At 33.7% G+C, this 23,767-nt stretch overlaps 1 protein-coding gene across 2 annotated transcripts in view; it reads right to left on the bottom strand.

Moving 5' to 3' along the window:
* Positions 1-572: 572 nt before the first annotated feature.
* ZDHHC17 (zinc finger DHHC-type palmitoyltransferase 17) overlaps positions 573-23,767 on the bottom strand; it is a 94,331-nt gene continuing 71,136 nt past the window's right edge. Inside the window, exons 12-17 of one of the 2 annotated variants that reach the window (XM_031941250.1) lie at positions 15,282-15,344; positions 13,106-13,199; positions 12,077-12,160; positions 8,654-8,811; positions 5,481-5,575; positions 573-3,577 (exon numbers count right to left, since the gene is read on the bottom strand). In XM_031941250.1, coding sequence (XP_031797110.1) covers positions 3,439-3,577; positions 5,481-5,575; positions 8,654-8,811; positions 12,077-12,160; positions 13,106-13,199; positions 15,282-15,344 — 633 coding nt within the window. In that variant the 3' untranslated portion in view covers positions 573-3,438. The remainder of the gene's footprint in view (positions 3,578-5,480; positions 5,576-8,653; positions 8,812-12,076; positions 12,161-13,105; positions 13,200-15,281; positions 15,345-23,767) is intronic. The other variant, XM_012550484.3, reaches the window with a different exon arrangement.

A 23,767-nucleotide genomic window follows, 5' to 3' on the forward strand; every position in this document is an offset into this window, starting at 1 on the left:
TTCTCCCTCAAATCCTCTTAATTCTTAATTATCTTCCCTCTTAGTCCCTATTTATCTTGTATGTAACTTTTTTGTATGACACCATACAAAATTCTTTGGGGGTGGGGAATCGTCTTTTATCTCGTTTGTATTCTTGGAACCCGATACTAGAAAGCACTTAACAATGTAGCTGTTTCTGCCTTCATTAACAACTGATTAGCTAGTTACCACATAAGGCTTAAGATTGTACTTTCACTTTCACTATTTCTAGCATGTTCCCATTGACTCAAGATGCCTTCTGTGGAGGGAATGGGCAGGGAAGGAATATATACTTTCCCAAGAAACAGAAAATAAGCTTTTAATCACATCTGGAAAAAAACTACATATTGAACCTGAGCTGAATTACTGAGACTTAAGTTGGAAAAGTCAAGGGTTATGAATGATTCAGAATTCCTCACATACAAATTTATTCTCAGCTACATAAATATATGAACATGAGAATCACACATGTTTGTCCTTTTAGATCCACTCTTCATTTTGCTTGGCCAAAGAAACCATATTAAGTTGGGGATGGGAAAGAATACAAGAAAAAGGCGTATTTAATAGTCAATATTTATTTTGATTAATAATTTACAAAAATCTGACAGATTTAATTTATGTAAGGAGAGCTAATTTATTAAACATTTTACAGGGTTTTTGTTCCACAATGTAACACAAGATCCTGACAGTAGTAAAAATAATACTTGGCACAGTTATAAATAAACAAAATATAAAACCAAAATATCCATAGCTAAGATGTAGTGATGCAGTATTGTGCACATTAGTATTTCAAATTAATTTGGGTGGGCACAAAAACATGAAAACTTTCAAAGAAATGATATACACTCAGGGCTGAGACTGACTAAATTCCTACTTACTTAAAATGTGTCCAATGATATGAACTGTTCTTCGTCTGGGTCAACTTCACACGAAATCTTTTGAAGTGGGTAAGTGGATTCCCTACAAATAAGGCCCTTAAAATAATTATATGGACGGTACACTGCTGCATAGTTTGCCCTTGGCCTTCTAACCATTTCAGGATTAGAGATCTCTCTGTACTGTGAGATGAAAGATAAATGTCAGCATTTGCCCTAAAATCCAGGTACCTGTTTCTAGGTACCTGTGAATTCCACGGGCATTTCTATTATTCTGAAAGATGAACTCATCTAGTCTTTTTATTTTTTTAAACATATAGAAAGAATATTGCACCACAGAGAAAGATCATGATGACAATATTCATCCAAATTTGGTCAAACCACTTACATTTATACACTGTTTCTCAACCATTGATAAAAATGTAAAAATTGCAACTGAGTCTTTATGTGAATTGACTCAAAATATAAAAAGTTAAAATAATAAATTCTAGCATTTTATAAATAACTTTTGAATTAAAAAAATTATCTGAGGTTTCCCCCCAATGAATAATTAAAAACAGCAGAGACATTTTTAAAATTTATCAGTTGTTTGACCTTCCTTCTATGACAAAATGATACAGCTCCGTTGCCACCCCTTTAATGCATCTCTTCCCTTTCTAAAAATAAAATATAGATGTCAATTTTCCAATATTAAAATGTTCAGGTTTTAAGATTGCATTTTTGCTGTGTGTCTTTTTGATAAAAGAAACAGCTAGGAAAAAAAAATCGTACTTGGAAATACTGAACATTAACTATTTACAATTTCACTGCTCCTCTTACTAAGGCAAGGGGCGGGAATACCTCTAGATTGCTTTAATACCTGTAATTTCCATATTACAGGAAATGCTATTTTTACCAAGCATAAGACATGCAGTGAACTTGCAGGGTATAATGCCTATTCACAGCAATACTGAACATCACTAGAAGCTCATTAGATATTTTCCTATTCTTTTTGGTTGGATAAAATGAAATGAGCAATTTTAAATATACTACCACACACACTCACAAAGAGAAAACTATTTGATAAATTATTTATGTACAGATACACATTCTTTACACTGGTCTAGGATCTGTTATCAGCTTCCCTTCCCTCCCACCCCTCCCTTGTTTCTTCTCACAGGTTTCTCGAACCACTAGTTTGCTACAGCACTTAAGAGGACTCAACCAAGTCTCACTCTGTAAACAATAGTTAAGAAAGTGAATTAAATTTCACCATGGTATAATGAAATGCTGTAACCAAAAATGATCAGTGCATCATATCAAGAAGTAAAAAGCCTTTCTGAAATTCTTTCAGATAGCTTAAAAAATTTCAAAAAACAATTTGTGAACATTTAGCTATATTTAGGGGCTAAATTCCACTTGCTGACAAGTCATTGTGATCAGAATGAACCACTAGGTTTTCTGTTATTCACATATGCTATCTGAAGGCATATTCATTCATATATTCTCTCTCTCTCTCTCTCTTTCTCTTTCATTATTATGCCTATAATTTATACTGCAACATAGAACTAAGGAAAGAAAGTCATTTCTTTAGGTCACTGAGCTTTTTCACTCACTTCTTTGATTCTACTTTGATGGTTTTCCTTGAAAGTGTCACCTTTCTTTTGTTTTGGGGGGAGTTTTTTTAATGTGTTTTTGTATTTGGACTATTTCCTAGTGTTCAAATAACATAATTTTGAAAACTTTCTATGATATTCAAAATACCAAATTAAATTCCAATTTATTGTTCACTGGATCATATCTTCTAACATACATATTCAAAGGTGTATCATGCACTGTGTAGGGGCTTTTTAAGCTTAAACAAAGGAAACGAATTTACTGCAAAGTATTTTCAAACCACACAACCTCAGAAAAAAGTGTTTACAATTATTTCACTGTACTGTAATAGATCAGCTCTATATCAGCTGACAGGAATAAATCTTATGCAGCATTCTTGTGAACATTATTTTCCTGTCTTTCATTCTTCAATAGCAGTCTTACAGTGGATCCCAAATAAAATGACATGATTTTCATCAGTCTTCAAATGTACATTTTTCAATGCACAAAATACTCAAGTGAATTAAGACCCAGCACTAAAACAAAATGCAATGTTATTAATATCAACTTGCATCATCAAATACAGTGTTTTACTATAAATCTTAACTTCACTTGAATTGAGTATTTTTCATCTGTGTAGCATCCACCAACTTTTTAATTAAATGTTGCTTCTTGTGTGGAGTAAAACAAGAAAGAAAATCCAAAAGGTGAGGAGGACGCGGTAAAATCCCACATTAAGACAAGTCCTGATCTGTTGATGGTCTTTCTCCTTTTTCAGCAGTGGCAGTGTGTTCTGTCCACGCTGGCTTTTATCAATAAAGCTGATGAAGAGAAAGTGCTGTAAGATTCAGGGTTAGCCCTACACAGAGCATGCTATTGTTCAAAGGGTGTGGATTCGAGTGAGAGAAAAACAGACACAATTTCCAGGCGTCATTCAGAGAAGACTCGATCACAGGATAAAAGGGGTGCGCTACACGAGCTGGTAGCCAGATCCTGAAATTTGGTCATATTCTATCGTATACTGTCTAGTCCAGTCCACAATGACAGGACGAAAGAGGCCACAGCATCGGAATTCAAAGAAGTCTATAATGTTTCTTAGACATCCATGGCTAGGAAGCAAAAGCACAAAATGTCCATTAGTGTAATATTTCACTGCAGGATCCCAAAGCCAAAAGCATCTTTTGCAACCTTTAAGACAGATAATTACAATGACCAAGAATGGGCCCAAAGAGAAAAACGGAAGGAAAACTTGGGGGAATAGGGTTGTGTAACATGGCATAAATTACCAAATTTTGGTGATGTGTTGATCAGTTTTCCTGAACTACTTTCTTATTTCCCCTTATTTTTTTTAAATTGCCACAATGAATGGTTCTTTGGGGAAGGGAAGAAGTAAATGTGGGATTGAAGGTTATATATAAATTAAAGTTATTAATTTAAAAAATATATCTTTTGTTATAACTCTTAAAAATAAATTTCCTTACTCTCAACAGCTAGTGATGGTAACTATTCAAAGATAGATATATTGATGAAAGAGAACTCTTTGGTTAAAAAAAAAAATTCAGGCAGGTCTTTTAGTTGCTTTCAAAATAGAGAGGCATTTAGTTGCATGCCATTCTGGGAGGGAGGCAATAGGGTATAATGGAAAGGGCTCTTGGATTTAGGTTGGAATCCTAGGTTGGAGCCCTTTTCTGCATGGGTGACACTGAACAGATTATTTAAACTAAGTTTCAATTTCCTTAACTGTAAAAACAGAACTACATATATATATATATTTTTTTTTTTGCTTAGGCAATTGGAGTTAAGTGACTTGCCCAGGGTCACATAGCTAGAAAGTGTGAAGTGTATGGCCTCAGGGCCATATTTGAACTCAGATCCTCCTGATTTCATGGCTAGTGCTCTATCCGTTGTGCTACCTAGCTGCCCCCAGAACTATATTCTTACCAGTTATCCCACAAACTTGGTAAAACTCAAGTGAGATAATGTAAAAATACCAACAATTATGTAATTTTAAGTTCTTGTTTTTCTTTTTCTTTCTTTCTTGGAAGATCTAGTCTATCAAAAAGCAATCGCTAAACTAGATCTATCAAAATGGATAATTTGTTGATATGCTGTTAAATGGTTTTTGTTGTTCAATCATTTCAGTTGTTTTAGTTGTTTCAACTCTTCATGATCCCATTTGGGGGGGTTTTCTTGACAAAGCTACTAAAGTGGTTTACCATTTCCTTCAGGGGGACCTAAGTTCAAATCTGATCTCAGATACTTAATACTTCCTAGCTGTGTGATCCTGGGCAAGTCATTTAACTTACAAGTGCCTCACCAAAAAAAAAAACAAAAAACAAAAAAAACCCTCCCTCTAAGAAAATGTATAAGAAAATACACAGAAACATGCACCTGGCAGATAGCTAAAAGAATAACAATGAAAATAAATAATAGTGAAAAATTATAAGAACACAGAAGTTCAACATCTCAATTACAACTCTGCCAGAGGTTGATTTATTTCCAAAATCATTCTCCTCAGAAAAGAAATCTTATCTTATCTCAATTTTCCTTTCCAAGGTCTGTCTGCTAGCTTTTATTTTATTTTAAAGGAAGATACAGATGGGAATGTAAAGAGCAGACCTGAATGCAAAATGCCCAAACTAACATTCAGGGACATAATGGAAGTTATTCACTTTTATTCAGACACCCAAATATATTATTGACAGGATTATCAAATTTGATTTTCCTTCTGCCATTAGGTACCATTAAATTAAATGCAAATAATTCTGAGGGGAAATTAATCCAGAATATTACTGGTATTTCTGCAAGAAATTTTAAAACTAAAATACATGTGCAAAAAGAAATATTCTCATGAAAAAACAAATTTCCAATATTATAACTTGGCTTCAGTCATAAATTTCTAAATGCTAAATTACTTGATTATCTACAGGAAATCTGTGAAATGGTCAAAAAAAATCTTACAATTATCTAGCAAAGTAAAGGAAAACAAAAAACAGACTAATATTTGCTTACTTAAAAGGACTTTCAATAGATGTTGTTGTAACTTTAAAGTGCTTATATCTTCTGGCATTCATCCTTTCATTTGTAGTAATACCTAAACATGATATCTGTGAGAAAGAAAAAGTAAACTATTAATACATCTGAACATATAAATAATTTTTTGATCAATGAAAAAGCATTTCTTAAGTACTGATATTACATTCCCTTATATTACAGGGGAGGCACTGGATTAGATGCAGATACACAAAAGCTAAACTTTGACCTCAACAAAAATTTAGATAAAACATAATAATGTTACAGGAAAAGTACAGAAGTAATTAGGGAGAAACTGGAATAAGTTTCTTGTTAAAGATAGCAATTAATCTGAGCTATTAATCAATATTAGAGCAAGCTTTTGATGGGTTTAAAAAGCTAAACAGAGTATACATTTAATCCTAGAGACAAAAAGAAGTCATTGGGAATGGATTAGTTGGTGAGTGGCATGGTCACCCTGTGCTTGAGGAAAACCAGTATGTAGGATGAAACAAAGAGGAGACTTTTGAGGTAATGAGCGCAACCTAGAGATTGATGCAATAATTTACACAAGAAGTGAGGGATGTGTGAACAGAGAAAGGGATCAGATGTGAAAGATGTGGTGGAAGGACAAATGGCAAGATTTAGCAAATGACTGGTCACGGAGTGAGAGAGAATGGGAACTGCAGGATAATACCAAGGTTACAAATTTTGGAGAGTAGAAGAATGATGAGGGTGCCTTTCAGATTGGAATAATGTTTGTTTGAGATGTCTGTATCATGTCCAATTTGAAATGTCCAATGGGCAAATGGTGAGACTGAAATCAGGAAGGAGATTGGGAATGAATATGGAAATCTGTAAGTCATACACACAGAGATGAGGTTACCGAGAGAGAAGAGAGATGGATCTACTGTTAGGCAGAATAATAATAGTGACAAGCCAGCAAATAAGACTGAGAAGGAGTAATCAGATAGGCAAGGGAAGAATCAGGAAACACAAAAACTCAGAAGAATGTAAAGAATAAAAATTTCTAGATAAATTGAAAGGAGGATTTAGAATGACAGCATCAGGAAAAAGAAAAGTCCAATGATGGATTTTTTCCTTTTGCTTCTTAAAGGATAAGAAGACCTGAACATATCTGAATGAAGAAAGGAAAAAATCCTAAGACAGGTTGAAGATTTAGAGATATGTGGAGAGATGATTTAGTTCCAATCTACTGAAAAAGTTACAAGAGGAGAAGATTAGGTAAACCTTTTAGAGAGGGTGGTCTTTGCAAGGAGAAAAATGACTTCTTTATTAGAAATTGAGGAGAAAGAGGGAATGAGCTGGGAGAATGATGTGGTATTTTGAGATAGGAAAAGAGAGAACTCATCAAATGGCCTAAATATAGAAGTGATGTATTCTAATTTGTGCTTTAAGAATATCATTTTAGCAGCTAAGTAGAGGAAAGATTAGAGAGGAGAAATAATTGACAAGGAAAGGAGAACAATTAAGTAAATACTTTCAAAAATTAATATCCAAGATAATAAAGACTAAAGGAAAAAAGAGTTATTTAAATTTATTACTTATTATGATTTTAATTTTGCTTTTGATTGCTTCCATCCCATAAGATCTTTTAGTTCTAAATCTACTTTCCTTATATCATGATAAAATCATGGTTGATTTGAATTAAGAGAGTCATTCAGATTGGATGAAAATGAAATAGGGGATCAGGACCCCTGGCCTTGGAATCATAGGAGCTGGATTCCAATCCTTTCTCTCTTACTACTTAAATAACTTGGGCAAGTTATTTTACTTCTCTGACTTCATAGGTAGAATGAGGAGGACTAGACTAAAGGACTACTTAGGAATCTCAACCTCTTAAACGAGAATTCTATATGCCCACTGAGTTTCTTTTAAATCTCTATTGACTGTGCTTTTGCTACAACTACCCAGCAAACTATAGGGGTCAAACAGCAAGGTTTCTCTCTCAATTAGAATCCTACTTCAAGAAAAAAAATCTAGTTAGTGAAGCAACAGGATAGTAAACTTAGGCAATTCATTCTGAATCTACATAATTACCACCTAGGACAATGTTAAAAGTGAAAGGCTCTTTTGTTCATCGATTCATCCAAATCTATTATATAGTACTACACAATATAAAAAGAAAAAATACAATTCTTGCCTTTAACAGTAAGAAAACAAATTCTCAGAAATAAAAAAACAACTTAAAAAGATGAGAAGAAATTGTGGGAGAGAGGTTAATTATTTTCTAAGAAACTCTTTGAGTCAAAAGAATAAGAGAATTTTTTTGAGTCAAGGGAGAAAAAGAAAATAAAGCATTTATACATAGATAAACTTTTCTAGTTAAAATCATTCACAGAAGTTTGTCTATCTAGTTATTTTAACAATGAAATTTCCTGTTCCATTGAATGTGATATTAACCTACATTTGGATAATACAGATTCCGCCATAACCACTTTACATTATACTTAGATATAAATGATTCTTAATTACTAGAGAATAAAAAAAATAAACGCACAAAATTAAGTAATAAATAATCCAACATCATGTTTTTTCCTTCAAATGGATTCAAAAGAATCAGACAGGTACAAATATGTGTTTCTTTCTAAATAAAAAATTTTTTAAAAATTAACCTTAAAATTTTTATTACTAGTAATAGTAAAATTAAAAGAGGAAGAAAATATAACAATGAGGCTTACAGGATGGGGTTTCAGGATTGGAATAGGAAGAATTTTGAGTCTATTAAGAAACATGGCACAGAAGCAAGCATAATATGAAATGGATGATGAATGATGAAATCAGAGGACCTGGGTTACAATTCAAACTTGGACACTCAGCAGTTTTCTGTGTTAGCCAGTCACTTAATCTCATTAAGATTCAGTTTCCTTATGTGTAACCACTGGGGCAGCAATAGATGAATTTCCTGTTGCATCAAATGTGAATTTCTGAGAAGGACAGACTTTGCTTTTCTACTTGGCCTAATTCTAATGGAATGCTTTGCAAATGGTAAGCATTTCGTTTCATTCATTCCTCACTCACAAATCTGTTGTGAGAAAAAGGTTTTGTAAACCAGACGTATATAAGGATGAATTATTATTAGATGACTAAAATAATCATAAACAATTTCCAAGTAGCATATCATTTAAACACAACAAATGGCTTTCTCATACCTGATACATCTGGCACATGAGTAATACAGCTACCCACATGAAGTGAAAAATACTGTTCAGGAACATCCAAAACATCCAAGGTGAACATGTGGCAATCTGAGTAATATATGTCCAAAATCCATCCTTTGTGTAAGTTGTCTCACAATGGATACCCCAATCTATAACCAAAGCAGAAGCAGAAGTTGCTAGTTTTGAAGATACTATTAAAAAAGTTTTTTTAAACCAACTTTTTCATAAACAATGTATGTCTATTACTAATAAAAAATAGTGTGATATAGTCATGAAAAAAGTATTAAAATTACTCCTCTTTGTCATGCAATGATAGTTTTAATTGGAGGTGCATACATAATATTTCATGTGCAAATATTATGTGCAAAAATATTATATGCAAAATTTGCAATAAAGCTGACATGACAACCTTAAGCTTCCCTTAAAATGGGATCCTTCTGACTCAATTTCCTGGGTTTCACACCTAATTATTCTTGAGTTTGGGTATGAAGTAGAATTGTTACTGTATGATTGGTTGTCAACTTGATTGGTTATGGGTCTTACCTGAATTCAAACAGAGCTAAGGATGCTTTTAGCTTGCCAATAATCATGTCCCTGCTTTTTTTTCTTATATCAAATTTCTATAGTCAGAGCAAGTGATCAGCATAAGAGATGAGAACAATGCAAGCATGTAAGATTTTGCTGTTTTCAATCTGAAATTGTAATGCCGGAGAAACTGAGGCAAGATAGAGATTAGAGAGTTTTTAATATTTTATTTGAAAGGGAGAGATTTACTGGGACCAAATGGTTCCATGATTTGGTCCCAGGGACGAATGAGACTATCATCTCCAAGAATCCAGCATCCAGTTATCAATGTATGCTTCCCTTGAAATAAATATATGCACATGGGTCCAAGCTACCAGGGAGTAGATCAAGGCAGGGGCAGAGTCAGAGCACTGTGAGAGGGAATGGACTATCAATCTGGTTCTGACAGGATGGGGGGAGGCACCAGACATTCTGATAAATAAGGAAAATCTGGAGTCATGATGTCTAAGATAGAAGGTCTTTCTCCTTTTATGGATCATGATGATTGGGGGGAGGGGTGTTGCAACCAGGCAGAACAATTCAGGGAAATTGAGGTAGAGCAATTAGGGAAACTGAGGTAGAATAATCAAAGGAAACTGTGGCATAACAAAATGTTTAAATCTATTCTATATCTTTAACAACTAGGTAAATGGATATCTGACCTAGTCATCTGATTGTTACTAGATATATAAGTGTGGCTTGGACCATTTTAAGTAAGTATAATTGGAGTAAAGTCAATTTTTTACTCATGTTTCCATGGAAGCTCCCTCAGCCCCTCATTCTGTCTACCCAATGTATTTTAGCACATGTGCCCTTGGTCACCCTATAATATCCTCTAATCTGTAGCTAATCTTTAAATGATTGTCAACACTGGCCTGAGACAACAAGGCATCCACCGGATACTGCATTGACCAGTTTCTAGGTCCTAGAGTCATCACCTCTTTGAGTGGGACCTCTAAGTCAGGGATAACTCAACACTCCATTTTAGCAAGTAGTTTCAGAAGAAAGAGATCTTCTGTCCCACATGCCCAAAGAGTGCTACAAAAGAGTCTGAATTATTGTAAACAATCTGGAAGCCTAGCTATTCCTTCAGGCAATTAGAGAGGAGTACTGTTAGGATTATAAATAGACCTTTTTTTTTTTTTTTTTTTAAATTTTGATTAGGCCTTTTGTTCAAGTGAACTTTTACTAACGCAGGTGGAAGTCTCAGATTGAATTCTTAGCTGAATTCTTTGTATTGACCAAACCATCATAACTCCAGTTATAGTTTCAAATCATAAAGCAGTATTATGATGTCAAACCCTGAGGTTATATTTCCCCTAAAAAAGATCTAGTCCATGGTAATTATTTTGCTAACTCTTTCTGGGGTGCTTTTATGGTTAGCCTGTCAGTCAATGGTATAATCCCTCCTCATAGCATCTTTTCCTTAATGGTGTCTTCCTAGTTACTTCTAGGGAACTTTCTTCTCCCATGTTAATTGCTAAAATCCCTTCCCTTAATTTAAAAAAACAAAACAATCCTGTGCAGTTAGCATGCTCTTAGCAGCATAATAAAATCTTTGTCCCTTGGGGGAAAAAAAAAATTTTTTTTTGGCAATTATTTTCTTTTTATAACCAGAAGATGCTTCAGGTTTGGCTAGGGGCCTGGTAGCTCATTATAAAGAGGAGTGGAGAAATTTTAACTTGCTCATTATAGTAACCACTTCTAATTAAAGCTTTTACAATTTCTTGAACTACATATTGGGACTGTGTCTCAATTGTATCTCAATTATGCCTACTTGTTTAGAAATACAGCTTTCTATGCCAGTTGCTATCAAACGTTGATATCTATCATTCTGAAGTATCCTAACTTCTTTATTTAATCCTCTTTCAAATGATTTTCAGAAGGCAAAATGACCCACTCTCCTGACAGTTACCCATATTATCAGATGAATTAAAACTGATACCAAAAAAAAAAAAAAAACTCTTCCTTTATCCTAATAAATTTTAAAATACCTTAAAAAAATAACTCATGTCTCATTTTTTGAAAACATTTCAAGATTTATAAATATCTTGTTTACCTACTATCTTGGCAAAACTTTTTTTTTTTTTCCAATAAAGATAATGAAAAACATCAAGTCTATGTGGAAGTTTTTTGGTTTTTTGTCACATCAAAGAATACCTGTTTTATTTTCTTTTATTCAACCTTTGGTTGTTATTTCCAAATATATTCTGCCTCCAACCATTAAGTCATTACTCATAAAGCTGGAGTGTTCAGCAAAATCAAGTAGAGCCATCAATTTGTATTTAATAGCATTTATTTATGATAGTCCATTCCCATGGAGGGAGGTACATTTTCTCTCTCTCTCTTTCTCTTTTTTTTTTTTTTTGGCTGAAGCAAATGGGGTTAAGTGACTTGCCCAGGGTTACACAGCTAGGAAGAGTTAAGTGTCTGAGGCCAGATTTTAATTCAGGTCCTCCTGACTGCAGAGCTGATACTCTATCTACTACACCAATTACCTGCCCCAGAGGAGTTGCATTTTTTTAAACTTTTCTCTGGGACTAAGCTTAGTCATAATTACATTCAAAAATTAGTTCTAATAACTCAAAAAAGAAATAATAACTAGTCACCTTTTTGTTGCTTTCTACTATGCAATATCAACAATATTCCTTTCATGATTAAATATATAATATAAACTTTATTTATAGCATCATGGTGAATGAAACCTCTAAAAGACAATAGTGCACAAACTAATGTTTGTGCATTAGCAATGAACATATAGTTTAATGATATGGACATACAATCTAATAGTACCTAAGCAAGTACTTGGAAATTTAATTTTTAATAAAGTAAGATGGTATTTATACTCACAAGAAATACAACCATAAATCATCCAGCAGATCATAAAAAGCAAGAAGAACAAATAGCCCATGAAGTAGCGATGGTTGCCAGCTCCTAGGGAGTAATACAGAAGCAATCAATATCTATCTTAGGAAAAAATCAAACATCAACCAAGAGATGGATACATTTTCCTGACACATAACATAAAATGGAGATAGTTCAGAGCAAATATTGCATAGTCATACTATAACAATTTTTTTTTTTAAACAATGAGCTGAAGATAAGTTAAGGCTCTTAAAGCAAGAAATCTTCATGATCACATATGAAAATACAACTATTACATCCATACTGGAAAAATATTCCTAATGAAGCAAAGAAAAAAAACAAAAGATTCTTTCTTACTCTTCAGGGTGAGGAGAGAGATATAAGCTAATTAACAATATTTAAAAGGAATTCTTAAGTCAATTTTTCAAAAGCTTCTCTTTCCATTTCTGTGCCTTTCTTGGATACCATGTTCCCTATATTGCTTTCTCTCTGCTGTGTCACATTCTTCTACTTGATCAGTCTTCTTTTACTGTGGCTATCTGTGGCATACTGGAGAGGTAAGAAATTTATTTCTTTTACTCTTTTCTTCCTTCTTCTCTGAGAATATTATTCTTTTAATAAACACTGTGTTTTTATTCTTTGCAAAATACTGAGAATTTGGGCGTCATGTGAGGATATAGCAATGTTTGAATTCTCCTCCAAATTGGAACACTGACTTTTAGATTTCTCTCTCAATCTAATGAATTCTCTTTCAGGTAAGAGGCCTTAGGTAGGATAACCAAGAAAAGCGTATGTACATGGCTGAGGGAAGGGAAGGGAAGGGAAACAGATAAGTGCAGGACCCAGTAGCTCAGTTTATCAAGTGCAGGACCCAGCAGCCCAGTTTATCTGATAATAAAGAAGGGGATTGGAGTAGATCATCTCTAAGAAACTTAGGTAATTCCTAATACTTTTCTTCAAAGTCTTATTGAATTAAAATAGGCAACATATTTAAACAATCACCATCATGCTTACCTACACAATTACCCACCCATGGGCAATGATGATCAAATTTTGCTATACATCGATTGCATACACCACAATGTTTGGACCTCACTGGCTTCCGTATCTGTGAAAAGGCATATTTTAAAATAGAATTATAAGTCCTATAGCTAAAAAGAGGGACAAGTTATTTACTCTGAAGAAATGCAAATTATAAAAATAATTTTATAACTATGTCTTTGATGTCAAGATGTATAGTTGACAAAAAGGAAAGAAAATCAATGTAAATTGGTATTACAAATTCTAATTTCTCCAAACAAAAATGTCACCTAGTAACATCAGATTCTAATTCATATAAACTTTTTATTAAGTGGTAATTGAATTACCCCAATTTATTCATAGCTTTCAACTTTTGAAAGATAAAAATGTACTAAATTTGTGAACTGTTTCTTGATGAAAGCTAGCACTGAAATATTTTTTGCACCTTTTTTTATTTAAAGTGGGTACATTAAGTTTATGCCTTAATAAAAAGTAAAGGATGAAGAAACAAAAAAATTATTAGTACATATAAAAAGCAATTTATGAGTTCAACTTTCTAAAAATTTACATATTTACAATGAAAATGTTTTACATATCCGTTTCATTTGCCCTCTAAAGACCTTAGCCTAAGAAGCAGCATTTCTCCTGTTGAAACTCCCAAATACCTAAGAAAGTATAGGAAAAATGCTCAGGTATTAGAAAAGGTTTGGATATTACTGATTTATGGGAAAAAATTAAAAACCCAAACTCAGATCTCAAGGCAAGGATTCCATTATTTAGTAAACTATTTTTTTAATATTTAGAATTATATTGTACTCCTAAGAACATTGGCAATATGAAGCCATCACAAATATCCAAAGTAAAGTATGTACTTTGTTCTGAATTCATGTTCTGAAAAGACTGGTTTCTGATAGTATCAATATTTATAATATAATGAGATTTATTCCTATATGTCAGAAACAAATTGTACTTATGATGCTTCTTACTAGTATTTGATCAAAAAATACTGATAAAAATTATTAAATTGGATTCAGTTCTCAAATTATTTTGCTGTAGTAAAAGTGAGGTAGACAGTCTATGGAGTAATGCTGACAAATCACTGGACTCAAAAGTATGTTTGAAATCCTTTCCATTCAGTTATAGTTTTATGTAATAGCAAAACACAAATTTAAGCATCCATAGAAGACTGTTACCTACTGAGAGTAATGGATAAAATAAAAAACCAAAAAACAAAACAAAAAACAAGAAAAAACCCCTCCTTAGTAAATACCAAAGAATTTATTTTTCTTCTCAAGGAAATGCTCTTAAGACAAAATTTATATATAAGAATATAATTTATAAAATAGATAAACTTATTAAAGATATACTATTTAATGATCAACAAAGCGTCTCCTTCTTGCCACTAAATACATATGTATTTTTTTCAAGTCAGTCATGTTGAAATACTATGTAAATAATTTGTTCACTATATGGGAACTGTGTTGGCATCCTGTTCTTGCTTTTGTGGACAGAAAGTATTTCCAATGAAAAGCAGGGCAGGAAAGGCTGATTGTAAATGATGAGGAAAAGATAATCTTTTAAAATGCAGTCTTTGTTAAATGTCCAGTCAAAGAGGAAATGAGCATGTCTACAAATACTTTTGTAAGTATGTCTGGAAATACCAAAGAATCTTGCCAACATCATAAATTAAACATAAAAATTGAAGTCTTTTTCAGAATACATAGAACCAAACAGACTGATCAAGTCATTTTAAATTTAAAACATGAAAAAAAAAATACTATCATTTTAAAAGCTACTGTGTAACACTTGGGTCAAATTTATATAAACAGCAACAATATATTTCTCATATTTACTAAGGAAAAAACTGGATAAACTGAACAGTTTAACCATATATGGGACTGGATGGTGATTTGTGATATTAATAATAGAAACTGTGTAAGCAGTTAAAGAAAATGCCATCCAAACCTTACCCATTCTGGGAAAATGTTATTGTTAAAATTATCTATTCAATTTGTGGCTGATTTACAAATGGGCTTGAAAAAGAAAGTATATTTACAAAAAGTTATATATACATATATATATTTTTTTACTATAACTCAAATACGATTTTAAAATGTTTCCATATTCATCACACTATGTTTCATTCTAGATTAAAGAAAGAGAATACTACCAAACAGGTACTGCAGAATATACTGAGGTCCAGACTTCCTGTCTCTGCAAGTTCAACTATTGTCTTTATATGGGGAAAAGAAAAAAAAAAGGAAAAGATTAGCATTATATGTAAACAGGACACAGTAAAAAAAAAAATGTACTTATGTACTTTTTATGTAAAAAAAAGAACTTTTCTATTCAGTTTATTTACTAAATATTTAGATAGAAACTTTATTTAGTAAACATTCTATTTACTCAAAAGTTGATTTCTAGACTACCTGAACCAAATCAACATTTAAAGAACACTAAAATATAATATGCATAATAAACCTGCCAAATGTGCCAACAAGTTCTCATTTGCTCTGTGAAGAACTCAAAGATGTTAAAGAGTTTCAGTGAAATTCAGCTGATTCAAGGGAGGTTAAGGTTGTTAAATTCTATTGCCATACAGATCAATAAGTTTACTGTTTTCTTGCCCCAGACTTCAGCCCTATACATGATTCCATTCATAAATATGTAAAAACATATTAGAACAAAAAGATCCCAGAACTCCTTAATTTTAAGCGCATCACTACCAAATTATTCTCTTTGTACTTACTTTGTGTAATATCCCTTAAGAAATGGGACTACTTTTTCTCTTTCTTTGTATCCCCAATGATTAGTAAGATGTCTGGCATAATAGGTACTTAATAAATACTAGTTGATTGATGGAGTAACAGTAATAAATGAAAGGTTTCCTTATGGAATACAATGATGTTCTCAGAATCAGGAAGAAGCAGTTCAAGTTCCACTCCTGACATTTTGGGAAAGTGACTTAACTTTTCAGTGCTCCAAGAAACTTTCTAAGATCTCAAGTTGTAGAGAATGTGTCAATCTGCATTAGTAGAGGAAGTGTCCTTATCTGGGAGGTCCTTAATACTAATGAAATGACAGATTCAGTATCTATTCGCTAATACCAATATGTAATAATTTACAGTTTTCAAAGTGTTTTCATGTTATAACTTAAAGCAAACAAAGTTATAATCTCAGTTATAACTTAAAGCAAAAGATATGAGAAGTATCTATCTCTGTATCTAGCTATCTACCTACACACACACACATATGGAATTATTTAGGGGATTAAAAACTCTGTTAACAACATTAGGTACTTTAAGAAGAGGGAGCATTTATTTATTTAAAAAAAAAAAAAAAAGGCAGTCCTTAGTTCTGGCAGGGTAACTCAAAAGTTTTTTAAGTTGGATCTAATATTGTATTTGAAACAGTGATATAATGGTGAGCTACTAACATTCCTATGCAAGAATATAATGTGCATTTTTTTAAAATGACTACAAAACTAAAGATCCTAAGCTTTTTTGTTTGAAACAATAACCAAAAAAGCTACCTTATTTTCAGCAATTTTTTTCATGTCCTGAATAGATTTCTATAGATCATGGAATATCACAATCCTCAAAGAATCAAAATTGCAAATCATCCCAAGACTAAAGGAGAGACACATGATGGATTTAAGTAGGCTGCGATATATGACCAAGCCAGACTTTTACACAAGAAGTGGCACAAAAGATATGTATCATCAAAAAAGAAAATGGGCTAGACATGTATTGAGAATGAAGGATAACTTAAATGGTGCTGAACTGGTACCCTCATAATTTTAAGGGTCCTAGAGAAAGCTCCCAATACTTTGAGTAAATCCCCCTCTCCAAAGGATTTATGGGTGCATTGCCAGATCCCAATTAGTATAAACTATGAATCCTCCAACGTGATTCTTATTAAAAATCTGTATATTTCCACTGGCCTGGAATCAGAAAAATAGGAAACTAAAGCAATAAGAAAAACTAAGGTCATCAAGATGTTGGGGAAAATAGTTTAAGAAAATAGGATTTTGCTATATTTTGAGGCCAAATTAACAAAGAAATTTATCATTACGTAACCTCCAGAGGGGGGAAAAAAAAAAACCAATGGTTTTGGTTCTAACATAAATATGAGGCAGACACCTACCTTTTCAAAATGTTTAGCATTTTTGTAATGTTAGCCAAGTTTTCCTTATATTGAAACAAAATGTTACTTCTATAGTTCATAATTATTGTTCTCAGTTCTATTCTCTCAACTCCCAAAAAATAAAGTTTAATTCCATTGCTATAAAATGGCTCTTCAAAAAATTCAGGATAACTATGACATCTTTTTAAATTATTAATAAAGATTTTTATTTTCAAGACATATACAAGGATAATTTTTCAATAATAACCTTTGCAAAACCTTGTGTTCTCAATTCTCCCCCTTCTCCCCAACCCCCTCCCCTAAATGGCAAGTAATCCAATATATGTTAAACATGTTAAAAAAAAAAAAAGTTAAATCCAATATATGTATACATATTTATACAATTATCATGCTATACAAGGAAAATCAGATCAAAAAGGAAAAAAATGAGAAAGAAAACAAAATCCAAGCAAACAACAAAAAGAGTGAAAATGCTAAGTTGTGATCCACATTCAGTTCCCACAGTCCACTCTCTGGGTGTAGATGGCTCTCTTCATCACAAGATCATTGGTACTGGTCTCAATAATCTGTGACATCCTCTTTAACAGCTCATTCCCAATTCTTTTTTTTTTTGCTTTCCATGTTTGTTTATTTTAAATACACATTGTTTCATGAATTATGTAGGGAGAGAAAAATCAAAGCAAAAGGCAAAAATCACAGGAGATTAAAAAAAAAGTGAACATATCATATGCTGATTTATTATTCAGTCTCCTTAGTTCTTTTTTCAGGATGTAGATGGCTTTTCTGTCAAAATTCTCAATTCTTTCAAGGCATGGTTTTTAGTCCGATCAGTTTTGCCATTCTAGCTTCATATCTGACCTTTGCACTAAAGCCAATAGCCTATCTATGGGTTGACCAAGGCAGAAAAGGCAAGACTCAAAAGTCCTTTGTCCTGACTCCTACACCTCCATTAGTCTGGCTTAAGACCAACTTCTTTACCTGCCACATGACACTGAGAATTCTTTTTGAGGGCAAATTGTGCAGAGCCTCAATCTTCTTCATTGTTACAAAGGAATGTCTAACTACATCTTCCCACTGTAATTTCACAAATTTTTTTAAACAGTATAAAATTTTGTATATGTCTAATACATCTTATCTTAGATTTTGCTCACTTTTAACCTTTTTTTTTGTATTGATTGTTAAAGTCTCATAAAGCAAAATGGATTTTTAAAATGGGTTATAATATAATAACCAAATAAATAAATCTGAATTTAGAACAAGATAGCAAAACCTGTGTTTCTTAGTGCATGATTTTATTTTACCAATCAGAAAGGAACCACTTTGTCAATTCAAGGCTTATTTGGGAAAATTTTCATAGGTGTGTCTGAATAGAAGGGCAAATGATAGTTTTTAGAAAAATGTTTTACTACCTTCTTTCTCCTGACATAAATAACCCTGTGATAACATAAGGATGGAAGCAAGTAGGTGACTCAGTGGGTAAAACTCTGATCCAGGAAGACCCGAGTTCAAATTCAACCTTAGACTCTTGTTAGAATCCTTACAAGCTATTAAGTCATTAGAATTGACAAAGACAATAATTATCTAATTTAGCATGGTTCAGTATGATCTGATCTTACAAGGAGATGTTATGGGCCAGAACTTGAAACAAGGTACTAAGTAGAACTGATAGAAACAATGCTTGTGTTCGCACCTTAGAAAGCTCATATAAGCAAGAAGCTCTCAGGGCCAAAGAGCGCTCTGGGACAGACACAGAAGCACTCTGGGAGGAAGCCCACAAGCCCACTCTCGGAGGTGAAGTCAGATTCATTTACTTTATTTCACACCACAGTGGTGGCTGGCCTCCTGTACTTCCCCCACTGAGACCAAGGCTGGTCTGAAAGGCTCTCCAGAAAGCTGCCCAGCCCCAGGCAAGGAGACAAGAGATTCATTCCATCTTTCACCCTGGTGCTGGCTGGAGACATTTGGAGTTGAGCTAGAGGCAAAAGACTAACAACGAGAACTCTCGGAACCAAGGAAAGCTGAGGCATCTAAGAAAGCTACCTGGGCCCAAGGAAGGAGAAAATAAACATTTGAACTTTTAACACCTGGCTGCATTTGAGGTGATTATTACTCTGAACCGAAACTAAGGCTGCCTCCAGAAAACCTCCCCAAGAAATCTGCTCCCAGAGAGAACCATTATATTTTAAAGAAGAGAACACCACAGACTCTTACTAGCTGTGTGACATTGAACAAGTTTCTTAACTCTCTTTGCCTCAAATCACCAAAGAAGAAAATGGCAAACCACTTTAGTACCTTTGCCAAGAAAATTCCATGGGCAATACTGGTAGACTAGAGTATACCAGTTGGTTAAGAAGAATCAGACATGACTGAACAATTGAAGAACAACAGCATGGGGTTTTAGAGGTCAAATTGTTAATCACTCATGTTTTTTCTTTCTTTTTCTTCTTTGTTGTCAGCCTATTATCTTTGCCTTTATCTTTTAAAAAATGGACAACTCAAATATTATTTGTACTTTTTCTTTCTTTTGATTATTTGCCATTGTGTTACTTCTCAGTGTGAAAGCCTCAAAGCTTTCTCCTTTTAGAAATTACTTTGTATGTACTTTGTGTACATGTTCTATATTTTTCTCTTGGATGTGAGCTATTTGTAAGAAGACTCATTTTTTATTTTAATCTTTATATTTCAGTGGCCTATGATCTGCATATGTTACATGTTTAATAAGTGATGAAATGAATTCAAACATCTCTTGATTTTAATCTAGAGAATCACAAGCCTCTCCATTTTAATTGCAACCACCTCTAATGGTTTTGTGCGAATGAAGGCTGACGTCAAAATAGTCACCTTGTGAGGCTATACACTTTTGTGGAGGGATGTCTGTCACACCTCCACCACCCAAACCAACAGTTAAGAAACAGGGTACAGTTAAGAAAGGATATATTTATGCATATATATTGAGACACACACATACACACACCCCTACTTCTCTTTTCTATTCCTGCCTACTCTTTGCTTTAATTCTGCTTTTTAACTTGCTTTATTACTATTTAATCTGTCTCCATCCATAGATCCCTCCCTTATCTTCTTTCCTCAGCATTTGCTTCCCTATCTGCCATCCCCCCTTATTTCTTTATAGATTTTAGAGAGTGCTATACCCTTTATAGTATATATGTAGTGTTTCCTACTTAACCCATTCCCAATGTGAGCAGGGTTTTAGAACTACAAGCCCTGGTCCCCCATCTATGCCTTTGTGTCTATTCTTCCACCGCACCTCATTTGTATAACATGATTACTATTTTTATCTTAACTCTGCCTCAGTATTTCTTTTGAGTTAGTCTATTATTGTCAATCTTAAACATATATGATTCTAGGACCTGAGTGAGGTCTTTTATTATGGCTGCTGGTAAGTCCTGAACAATTCTTATTGTAGCTCCAGCATATTTGAATTTTCTTCTTGTTTCTTGCAAAATTTGGCAATAACATTCCTATGTGTTTTCCACAAAGGATCTCACTGAGGCAGTGATCAGTGAATTTTTTTCTATTTCTACTTTCCCTTCATGCTCTATCACTCCAAGACAATTGTCTTACATTAAAATTTTCTTACATTATTCAGTCAAGGTTCTCTTTTTTTGGTCACAGCTTTCAAACAGTTCAATTATTTTTTTATTTTCTCTTCTTGACGTGTTCTGTAGGTCTGTTGTTTTTCTTATATTGTACATTCTGCTTTTTTTTTTATTCTTTTCTATTTTGTTATTTATTGATCTCTCATAGCTTCACTGGCTTTCCCTTGACCGATTCTAATTTCTTTTCTTTTCTTTTTTTTTTTAATATAGCTTTTTATTTACAAGATATATTCATGAGTAATTTTTCAGCATTGACAATTGTAAAATCTTTTGTTCTAATTTTCCCCCTCCTTCCCTCCACCCCTCCTCCAGATGGCAGGTAGACCAATATATGTTAAAGTATATGTTAAATACAATATATACATATATACATATTCATACAGTTATTTTGCTGTACAAGAAGAATCGGACTTTGAAATAATGTACAATTAACCTGTGAAGGCAATAAAAAATGCAGGCAGACAAAAATAAAGGAACTGGAAATGCTATGTAGTAGTTCACACTCATTTCCCACTAGGTATAGCTGGTTTTATTCCTTACTGAACAATTGGGACTGATTTGGTTCCTCTTATTGTTGATCAGAATTGATCATTATATAGTATTATTGTTGAAGTATATATGATCTTCTGGTCCTGCTCATTTTACACAGCATCAGTTCATATAAGTCTCTCCAGGCCTTTCTGAAATCCTCCTGCTGGTCATTTCTTACAGAACAATAATATTCCATAACATTCATATACCACAATTTATTCAGCCATTCTCCAAATGATGGGCATCCACTCAGTTTCCAGTTTCTGGCCACTACAAAGAGGGCTGTCACAAACATTCTTGCACATACAGGTCCCTTTCCCTTAAGATCTCTTTGGGATATAAGCCCAGTAGTAACACTGCTGGATCAAAGGGTATGCACAGTTTGATAACTTTTTGAGCTCCAATTTGAGTTCCAAATTGTTCTCCAGAATGGCTGGATGTATTCACAATTCCACCAACAATGTATCAGTGTCCCAGTCCAATTCTAATTTTTTTTTATTATTTTTTTTATTTATTATAATAACTTTTTATTGATAGAACCCATGCCAGGGTAATTTTTTTTACATCATTATCCCTTGCACTCACTTCTATTCCGATTTTTCCCCTCTCTCCCTCCACCTCCTCCCCTAGATGGCAAGCAGTCCTATATATGTTGCCAATTCTAATTTTCAAAGAGTTATTTTTGTCTTTGAGACTATCTCCTCTTCTAGTTGGTTAACTTTCCCCCCCTCCCCATAATCTTGGATTTCTTGATGGTTTTTATTTTGTTTTTCCTCAATAACTCTCGTTTGATTTTTAAATTCATTTTTGAGTTCTTCTATACATTTTCTGGGCAGGGAGCCATTTCACATTACTCTTTGGGGTAGAAACCTTTTTTATTTCAGTGTCCTCTTCTGAAAATGAATCCTGATCTTTCCTATTCCCATAGCTAGTTTCTATTGTGGGGTAGATTATTCTTTGCTGGTTCATTTTTAAAATAAGAAGTATTAGTGTAAGTCCCTCTAATCCTGGGGGAGGGGGGGGGAGAGGAGAGAAGGGAGGAGGTGAGGCAATGGTGCCTCTGGCTTTACTTCAGTTCATCCTTCCAACCTAGAACCCCAAACCAAGAACTCTATCCTGCCCCACTGCCTCCACACTTACAGGTATGCTGGTTCCTTCTCACCAGGGGCCATACAGCTGGACCTGGAGCTCCTAATCAGCTGAGGATCACTTAAGTCTTCTCGAACACAGACCTGACTACACAGTTCAGGAGGCGAAAGCGTCTGTGGCTCCTACTGAGGCTCTAGCCATACCAGTCAGCCCCAAGCTCCCCACAGAGTGTTTCTGAGAGCTTGCTGAAAGGTATCTGCATTTCACATGGATTAAATCCAGGTCCCTGATCTTTCTTCAGATCTTCTTGAATTGTACCTTGCTCTGCTCCAAGTCTTCTTGGTTTTTTGCCAGTCTATGTTCTCCCTGTGATGCAAACTTGTTCTATTTGAGGCAGAAATATGGAGAGTTTGAAATTTACCCCCTACTCTGCCATCTTCCCAGAATATCCCCTACCCCCCTCTACCTGCTTCCTAAACAACACACTTTTCTCTCTCTACCTCTACCACATATTTTTCAGGGACTGAGTCAACACTAGGAGCCAAGTATTTCAAAAAAAGGAACTTTGCAAGATTGGAGGTAAAAACTATGGGGGCAAGTTAGAACAGGGGGCGAGGGGAGATAGAAAGCACAGCAAGCAGTAGAATGAAGTTAATTTGTGTAAGGCCAGTATGTTGTATAAGTTGTAAAACTTAGTAAATGTAATGAGTTGACAACATGACTAAAATTAGTTGAAGGATTGAAATACAAATCCAAGTTGTTGGAGATCCATTGCTCAGAACTATATTTGTATCTTGCAGACCAATTCAAATTATTGCTCAGTATTTTTCAGAGAAAATGCAACTCAGCACCAGAAATCTAAAAAACATCTAAAACTGATCTAAACTTAAATGTCTGCCAAACTAGTTTCTTCTTCCTTTTTTTCTTTCTTTCCTTTCTTTCTTTGTTTGTTAAGGCAATTGGAGTTAAATGACTTGCCCAGGGTCACACAGTTTGGAAGTGGTAAGTGTCTGAGACCAGGTCCTCTTGATTTCAGATCTGGTGCTCTATCCATTGTGCCACTTAGCTGCCCCATGCCAAACTAGTTTCTAGTTTTTCCAGAAGTCTTGTCCAATTAAGAGCTCTTCCTCTGGTAATTTATAATTTGTGCTCTGCATTTTATTAAACATTGAACTAATATTTTTAGTTATTTTTGAGTCTCAGTCTGTTCCAATGATTTATTTTTTATATTTTCAACCAATAACATAGTTATTAATTTTATGCGGTAGTT

Source organism: Sarcophilus harrisii, chromosome 5 (assembly GCF_902635505.1).
Source record: "Sarcophilus harrisii chromosome 5, mSarHar1.11, whole genome shotgun sequence".
NCBI classification, from domain to species: Eukaryota; Metazoa; Chordata; class Mammalia; order Dasyuromorphia; family Dasyuridae; genus Sarcophilus; species Sarcophilus harrisii.